This window comes from Brassica napus, chromosome C9 (genome assembly GCF_020379485.1).
Source record: "Brassica napus cultivar Da-Ae chromosome C9, Da-Ae, whole genome shotgun sequence".
NCBI classification, from domain to species: Eukaryota; Viridiplantae; Streptophyta; class Magnoliopsida; order Brassicales; family Brassicaceae; genus Brassica; species Brassica napus.
Window position 1 is genome coordinate 58,831,050 of NC_063452.1, and position 8,790 is coordinate 58,839,839.

The 8,790-nt window shown below is 34.3% G+C and overlaps 1 protein-coding gene and 1 long non-coding RNA gene across 3 annotated transcripts; both read right to left on the reverse strand.

The window, feature by feature from the left end:
* Positions 1–1,465: 1,465 nt before the first annotated feature.
* LOC125575327 (protein ZINC INDUCED FACILITATOR-LIKE 1) lies at positions 1,466–4,794 on the reverse strand. Of its 2 annotated transcripts, XM_048769214.1 has the most exons (17): positions 4,435–4,794; positions 4,301–4,341; positions 4,101–4,161; positions 3,884–3,986; positions 3,695–3,797; positions 3,547–3,600; positions 3,413–3,475; positions 3,267–3,316; positions 3,107–3,182; positions 2,809–3,018; positions 2,637–2,724; positions 2,465–2,550; positions 2,260–2,367; positions 2,129–2,173; positions 1,960–2,048; positions 1,825–1,868; positions 1,466–1,701 (listed from the first exon to the last, which is right to left on the reverse strand). In XM_048769214.1, exons 1-17 carry the CDS (start codon positions 4,577–4,579, stop codon positions 1,610–1,612), a joined length of 1,458 nt encoding a protein of 485 aa, XP_048625171.1. In that variant the 5' UTR covers positions 4,580–4,794; the 3' UTR covers positions 1,466–1,609. The 2 variants fall into 2 exon arrangements, with proteins under 2 accessions (XP_048625171.1, XP_022565659.2); XM_022709938.2 differs by lacking the exon at positions 4,301–4,341 and having other exon boundaries at positions 4,435–4,587.
* Positions 4,795–7,533: 2,739 nt separating this feature from the next.
* On the reverse strand, positions 7,534–8,790 carry LOC106370602. The gene is made up of 3 exons (XR_007329062.1): positions 8,038–8,790; positions 7,906–7,949; positions 7,534–7,829 (listed from the first exon to the last, which is right to left on the reverse strand). It is a non-coding gene; the product is annotated as an uncharacterized LOC106370602 (long non-coding RNA).

Sequence of the window (8,790 nt, forward strand, 5' to 3'; positions counted from 1 at the left end):
CGCACGTGCCCACGGAAGTTGCGTCATCCGCACGCGTGCTTTACACGCGCCGCCGCCGGAAATCGTGTCCGCCACCGCCTCGCCACCGTCCTCCGCTGTTGTCCGCCGCCGATATGGAGTCTATCTGAGCAGCTGGAGTTCATAGACACTACTTTTCTATTTCTAAGGTAAGGGTCTATTCCCGAACTTCTCGTACTTGGCTTAGGACTTCGAATATGCATACTTTAGTCTTAATATGTTTCCGTCTCTGTGAAATTGAGTGTGTCGAATGTTTTTTTGGAGTATGTTTGATAGTTATTCAGGTTATTTGCTTAAACCGGAATAGGGGGTCAGATGATTCAACCTTGCTTGCATAATTTAAATTGATATAAATATGTATAAGAAATATATATATGTAGTATTGTTTTCAAGAGGCAGACTTGGAGTCTGCATGTGGCTAACGGGGCAGAAGTTTGTACTTGCACGCTAGAGTTGTGGGGGTACGGCGGCTTTAATTCGCCACGTCGTATCCTCAAGATCGATAAATCGTCCCCGGACGGTGTGTATGGGCACTAATCCCATATGTGTACCCCAGAGAGGGAGACTTCTACCGAGGGTGATATTGGGCACTATCTCGGCTGTTGGTCCGTTAGCGAGCAGCGACTATATATATATATATTTATACGCTGGAACCGTGATTGTTTCCTGGGTAATTTAGGTGCCATGCTTGTAACATGTTTGGATTAAATTAATTATGTATATTCGGAGTGTTATGTCCGGGTCCATGTATTCTGGGGATAGCATCCCATACCTCACTGGGCGATTCCCCTGTCGCTTCTCCTTTTCAGGTGAGACAAACAAATATGTGATATTTGGACGGACTTGGTGCTACTAGACTTTTTCTTCGGATTTTTATTTCGGTTTGGATGAGTGAAATTGGGTTTATGGACTTTTATATTACGGGATATTGTTGGTGGCCCGTCGTCCTTAGTGAGAGGGAGACGGGTGTCATATTGTTGTACGATGACGCATTGAAGGTGACACGCTGTCCTCCAGATAGGAGGTGATAATAGGTGTCACACATCAGTACATCATTGTATATTTCGTATGTTAGTAATGATTATTAAATCAAAGTCGTTTTCTAAAACCATCACTAAGATTCGCTTCTAATCACGTAAGTAGCAATCGATGCAAATCACGGTCCAAGTTTTCGTACAAGAATTCTGTAACAGCGAACACATGATGTAAAATACAAAAATAAGTTGTAGAGGACAAAACATTAAGGCGCAGAAACCGTGTGAAAAAAGCAAATAAAGAGTGTACATTTTTGCTTTAGTGCTGTCTCACAATAGTATGGTAATACATTCTAACAAGTTTTTTTTTAATATTTAATAACATATTATATTATTTTTAAAATCACCCAGAAGGGGATCGGAAAGTACAGAACAGCCGGAGAAAAACCGGAAACCTAAAGAAACCAGACTAAGACAAGAACAAGTTGTTTCTCGTAACAATTTATCTTTTACGAAAATCTATGATCAAAGTTGGCATTAGACTAATACAAGCTAAAATAAATACAGATGGTATGTAACTTGATGATAAGTTGATAACATCAAAATCTCATTGATCTCTAATGTTGTGTTTGAGCAAGAAATGGTTTGAACGTCATTACAACTCCCAGTGCCAAGACCACATTGAGGATAAAGAAAACCATTTGTGTGCCTGCACATACAAAAGAACCATTTTCTTCTTTTTTAGTCTCACTTGGTCTAAGTTTCTAATTATAAACTCATGTGGCTAATGATCACAACATGGATATATGAATATGAAGAGTGTTCACATTACCAGGGAGAAAAGCAGCATCCAGACGCTTCTCGCTCCAAGAATAACTGCCATGAAACCGAAACAAAGGAGAGAATATTAAATTGGAAATGAAGATAGAATTAGAGTTGAATACATTTGAAGGATTATATTGTATACATGATGCCTGCTGCTGCTGGACCTATTGCTTTAAAAAGAGACATTGCTGTCATGGCAATCCCGTTAGCTGCTCCTCTTTGGTCTTGTCTCTGTGTTTGTCAGTACATAAACATGTTATTTTACTTTCGGTTTTACCTAGTTTAAGAGAACGGAATCTGAAAATACTTACTACGGCCCTGTTTTGAAGTATGAATAAACCAGTAATAGCAGAAGTCTGCACACACACACACACACACACTGGTCAGAATATATACACTAAAATCAACACTACACATTCTGTTAAAGTTATCAGAGACTTACTGCTAAAACATTCTTTGCTACAGACGCACAGTTTAGCGCCAGGGTAAGGGCTAAACCAGATAGCTTTGCTATTAGAGGGTAAGTTGATAAGAGAACTAATGCCAAACTCTGTTGAGTAACAAAAAAAAAAACAAGCAAAAGATTTAGAACTTTCTTGCTCAGTGTCATAAGGTTTGTGGTGAGAACAACAAAGTTTAGTGGTTACCCCAGAGATACGTGTAACCATGGTTGGTCCTAAGAGCCTCTCCGCGTAAGAGTAGAGCGAAAGCTGAAAGATAAGGAGACCAAACCCTATAGAGAAGTAGTATTGTTTAGTTCATAAAAGGTCATTTCTACTGAAAATGTTAAGCACTGAGAAGTATGGAGTATGGACACACCTGAAAATGCAAGAACAGAACCAACATCGGCTGATGAGTATCCCAAACCTCCATATTTCCTGGGGCTGTTTGCCCACAATGAAAAGATCTATGGGAGAAAGAAATCTCAAGATTTTTTTAACATATTGGGCCAAATAAACAAAGATGAATGTTTGAGGAAGAGAAGTGGCACCTCTGTGTAAGCCATATCATGAAGTGAAAAGATGCAGTAGACGATAATAGATGAGATTAGTGGCCAGTTCTTCAGAAGAGAGCTTTTCTCATTTCTCTCTGTTGCTTTATGAGATTCAGGGTCATGAGACAAAAGTTTGGAAGCATCACAAGACTCATCAGGTGATGATGCATCATCATCATCATCAATCTTGTGATTGTGCAATGTTTCCTGGAGAAGAAAAACAATCATTTCTAGTATTAAGCTAACATATAGTAACTAGCAAACTCAATGGAGCATGAGAAGGTAAAGAGCGTACCGGAATCCTTAATGAAATTATGGTAACCAAAAGTGCAAAACAAGATATTGCTAAGCACGGCAACAAGTAGGGAAACCTGCATTATGATTTATAGACTAATGAGACTATATACATAGATTAGATGAATGAGTAAAGATGAGGTGAAGAAAGTAAAACTTACTTCCCAAAAACCGACTCCTCTGAGAATAAACTTGGATATTGCTTTGCAGGCTACAAGATTGGGAGATTGAACAAGAATCAATCAAGAAGTGCGAGCGAGGTAGAGTAAAAAAACAAGATTGAAATGTTTTTGTTAATGAAAAAGACCTGAGCAAGAAAGCCTCCCATAGCAGGACCAATGATGAGTCCAATGCCCCATGCTGTACTAACCTACATGATTTGATAAGATTCTAAGTTGAGTAGTAAATATATGTTAAAACTTTGGATCAAGTGCTTCTTACCGCTGAGAGTGCCAAACCTTGATATTCATCACGGAATGTTTCCATTGCGTAAGCCTGAGTTCATAAACATATTCGGTTTAATGAGCTTCAAGAAGTTAAAATGGAGTAAGTATTAAAAAAAAATGTTAAGAGGAGGACAGGAAAACACCTTTATAGGACCAAGTAGACCGTTGAAACTACCTAGGCAAAACCTTGTGATGATGGCCATCCAGAAATTTACACTTAGGCCGAATAGAGTGTTGAAAATGACCCTGTCACAAGAAGGATGTGTTTAGACTATGAGGAAACAAAGCAAACATGTAAAAAGAATTGAAGAAACAATGTAAAAATTACTAACACTGAAGCAGTTCCTATGAGGATTACAGGTTTTCTTCCATAACGGTCAGCCACAATGCCCCAGATGACAGATGTCAATGTTCGTCCGAGCATGAAAGAGCAACCTTCAAATGTATGTATAGAGACAATGTGAGTTTGTAATCTAAAGTAGTAGTCCAGAGAACTTCATGATTATATAAGACAAAAAAGAGAGAGAGATTAATACGAGGATGACTCACCAACAAATCCAGCATAGAACCCAATGTCCTCTTCTTTCTTTGCTATGTTAAAATCACCAATCTACCAAACAACAAACAAAAGAAGTTTAAAGCACACCAAATTTTACTAATCATCACAAAATCCAAATCAGCACGTTGCCAGACGAATCATTTATATATAAATGAAGCAAACTACTACAAAGCATTATGTGGGTACTCACCATAAAGTAAAGAAATGGGAAAAGAGAGGAAATAGGCAGAGCTGAAAATTTACAAAAGAAAACAATTTCAGAGACAAAAAAAAAGGCATTCTCTTCATCGTCTTATTCAATCTCCATGAAGAAGACGAGTTTACCGGTGCAGAGGACGATGAGCCAAACGGTGAGAAGCTCGGAGAAAGGGAAGCCACGGCGAAGCCTCTTCATCTGGTCAACCTTGCAGCCAGGGCAGTTCTCATGGAATTTATTCTCCAGCAAACATTCTGCATACTCTTCAGCCATTTCTTGAAAACAAAACCAACCTCCAAATAGAATGGAAAGGCTGGTAAGATGTGGAGAGTTTTATATTAACGGGAGAAACCAAACACAGAGAAACACAACATAAGATTGTCACGTACTCTCTCTTTAATTCTTCTAACAACAAATGAAGGAGAACATTTAATTATATAGAGAGAGAGGGAGAGAGAAGAGCAAAACAACTTGGCTTTTCTCCTCCTCACCACTAGCAGCCAAGGAACATGAGTCATGCAGTATTCTTATGTCACCTTTCTAATCCTCTTTCGCATTCATTGTTCTAATCAATCTTTCAGGACAAGAAATATTATTTTATTTCATCGACACCGTTCAAGTTTTCAACGCTGTAAATATTAGTCCTATTCTATCTGCTACCTAATTACGGTATAATTTTTATAAATTAATAATGTTAGAATTTTAATTTTTTTATTAATTTATACAGATATTAATTTAAATTTTTTTATTTTTTAGATTTTTTAAATATTTTTAAATATTTTTATTTATAAAATAAAAAAAATATTTGATTTTAATGTTTATACATTATTTAAATTTTATAAATTTGACTTTCATATTGTTTTATTGTTTTATTGTCTTATTTGATGTATATTTTTATGTTTCATAGAATTGTTATGTCGTTTTCGATATAAGTTTACTAAATATTATTAAAATATTTGAAATGTTAAAAAAAATAGAAATATTTCATTGTGAATATAAAACTAACAATATAATGTTTAGTTTGTACTTATATAAAATATATACATAGATAGATTATTAATTTATGATTTTATTGGGACTATATATTTACATGAGAGTTTTAAAAATATTATTATCTTATTATTTTATCGATTTGTGTCATATTTTACACCGATCCCAACTTTATTAATTTATAGAAATAATTAATTTATCGAATATTAATTTATAGAGTTTTTACTGTATATAAATTGCATTTTTTGGCAGAGCTATGGATACTACCTTTATCGAAAGTATGAAAATCGATGTGAATACTTTTTTTTTTTCGCTAAAATAATCGATGTGAATACTCGCCGACGTAGCTATTTATGCTACCGTAGTTGACTTGACAGGTTAGGTGGTATGCGTAATATATGACTCCGAATGGTAATATGTGAAACAATTGCGTGGTTCAAATAGTAACAAAAACTTACAAATATATATCTATATTTAGAATCTTTTTGTTACTATATGATTTAACTATGGCGAGATGCAATTTCTTCTGTTACCGACCCCACAAGTTGAGGGCACAGCTTTGCCTTTTTGGTGACCTCCCATGGTGGACCACTGAATTTCAATAATTTAACTTGTGAACTTTATCTGTGTTAAAAAAAAAAACTTGTGAATTTTATCAAATGTTATTTTTTCTTTTGTTGTTGTAAAACTAAAACTAAATAGCTCTTTCAAATTCTCGACATTTAATTCAATTTTTTATTTGAAACTCAGCGTAGCTATTTATGCTACCGTAGTTGACTGGTTATATGGTACTAGGCCAGTCCAATATGGTAAAACCGAACCGTACCTAACCGAACCGAACCGAACCGAAATAGATAATATGGTGTGGTTTTGGTATATGCCATATAAACGGAATGGATATGATTTTATAAAAATCGAGGATTTGGATATGATTTGGTTTATAACCGATTATACCGAATAAACCGAACAAAACCGACCAAAAGTAGAAACATGTAAATATGATAACATCACATGAAAATCTATTTTTATATAAGTTTTTCTTTTGTTAATAGTTATTACCATATTTTTTACAGTAATAAAGAATCTTAATTTAAAAAACACTTAAAATATAATTAAATAATAATTCATTTCAACTGAGGCTTCTTTTTTCTTAATCTTCTTTTTTTCTTAATCTTCTTCTTTTAATCATTTTGCTTTCTTTTAGCATTGATTAAATTGAAGTGAAGGTTATAAATTTGATGGATAATAACTACAAAAAATTCTTCACGACTTTTTTCTTATTTATAAACGAACAAAATTTCACTCGAAGAAGCATGCCTTGGATGAACACTAAATATGAAAGAGTGGAAAAACTTTTCTTTCATACTTCTCTTTTGTTTTTATTTTTATTTTCAAAATTTCGAGTTTTGATTTTAATTCTAGATTTGATTATTTCATCTGAAGGTATAAGCGTTTTTATTTTTTTTGTTCTTTTATTTGAAAATATAATTTTTTAATAAATGACTGCGATGACAATACGACTCTAAAATTTATATAATATGATCTCAAACTAAATAATTATTTTTTGGTATAAAACCGAATAAACTGAAAACCGACGGTATATAAACCGAATAAAACCAAAATAAATATGGATTTTGAATGGTAGTTATATTTTACTAACCGAAATACCGAAAAACCGAAAAACCCAAACCGAAACCGAACCGATATCCGGATTGAACACTCCTAGATGGTAGGAATAATATATAGACTCCAAATGGTAATACGTGCAACAACTGCATGGTTCAAATAATAAATAAAACTTATAAATATATATGTATTAATTCAATTATTTTCCAGCAGTAAAACAGAGAGTACATTTTTCTTCCTCTATTGACGACAAAGCATCCATTCAATAATATTATTGAATTTATTTTTGTAATACATAGTTATTGTAATTTTCATCTCCGAAATTCTAACTTAATTTTTTTTTATTTTTATTAAACTACATTTATCAGTTGAACTATATTTCACCAAATTTCCAAATAATCTTCTTTCTTTCTTTGTCAAACGATTGCAAAAGCATCATTTTGTCGGAGAGAGCTTCCATTCATTTGACTTGAACATGGGAAGTATGCATATTAGTTTTTCAACACGTGAATATCAAATGAACCAATATTTTTTTTTGTCGTCTACCCATCTAAACTAGATCAAGTGGAGAACAGACGAGTTGATTCTAGTTTCTAGTGTGCTTTATAGAATTGGTACTTTTAACTTTCTGGTGTGCTTTATATATCATTGACGTTTCTATAGCGTCTGGTAGAAAATCACACAACCAAAACAGAAGGAAATAAAAAGAAACTCAAATCCTAAGGTTACTGCAAGTTGATTACCGGTTCTTTCGAATCTAGAACTAAAAGAATGAACGACTCCATACATTTCTCTATCACCACTTCCAATGAAATTCACCTTCTAGCCGTGGTTAAAAACGGCTTAAATGTTAGAGCTACTCCTATGACGACTATCACATTCAGGACGAAGAACACCATATGTGATCCTGCATGCATTTTTAATTTATTTGCGTTAACCATATGAGTATTATAAAGAATGGTCAAATGGAAGTAATGAGATACCTGGTAAAAATGCAGTTTTTAGTCGCCTTTCACTCCATGAAAATCTGTCAAAAAATAGAGATTGGTGAGATAAGACATTAGTTATTGATTCTTTTGAATATATTTTGTGTGTTCATTCTAAAAGTTACTTACGGTATGCCAGCACCAGCTGGTCCAACAGTCTTAAAGAGAGACATTACAGTCATAGACTCATAGCTATTCAATTAGCAGCCCCTCTTTGGCTTTGATCATGTTGTTTCATAAAAAGTATTAAAGTTATAAGAGAAAAGAAAAGTGGTCCATATTTTACAAAAATGAAGAATTTTTTTTCTTTCGACAGCTTTGTTTTGCAGGATCAACAAGCCGGTCACCTACATATTATTAAATGATTCAAAAGGATTATAAGCAGATGATAAATATATTACTACATCCGCACAAAGGAGAAGGAAAGAAGAAGGATTAGCTTTTGATTTTGGATTTACACTTAATTAGCACGTTGATGAGGATTGATGCCCAGTTCAACAGTAAGCTTAGACTGAGACCTGATAAATTAGCAATAAATCGATAACTCATCTGTATTGGTATCATCAATGCCTAAAACAAAAAAAAATTGTCAGAAGAAAGATCTCTATCTTGTTGCATTCTAGTCCACTACTTACAATATGCAGATAATCATAAATCACATCAAATAATATCAACTGACCCCAACAAAACGAGTGACCAGCACGGGTCCTAGCAGTCTCTCGGCCAAAGGATAAACAGAAACCTGAAAGGAGAATAGGCCGAGACCTAAAGCAGAACTGTTGATGAGTCGCCACTACAAGAAAACAGCGATATTCTGACGGACATTCCGACGGAAAATGAAATCCTCGGAATATACCGAGGAATTTCCGAGGAAATTCCGAG

Bases quoted from the DNA above. Each gene is read 5' to 3' on its own strand.
- LOC125575327 (XM_048769214.1), bottom strand. From the start codon at position 4,579: ATGGCTGAAGAGTATGCAGAATGTTTGCTGGAGAATAAATTCCATGAG. The intron at 3,987-4,100 runs GTGAGTCATCCT...ATACATTTGAAG, and splicing joins GTTCTATGCTGGATTTGTTG to GTTGCTCTTTCATGCTCGGA. The intron at 2,368-2,464 runs GTAACCACTAAA...GTTACTCAACAG, and splicing joins TGGTTACACGTATCTCTGGG to AGTTTGGCATTAGTTCTCTT.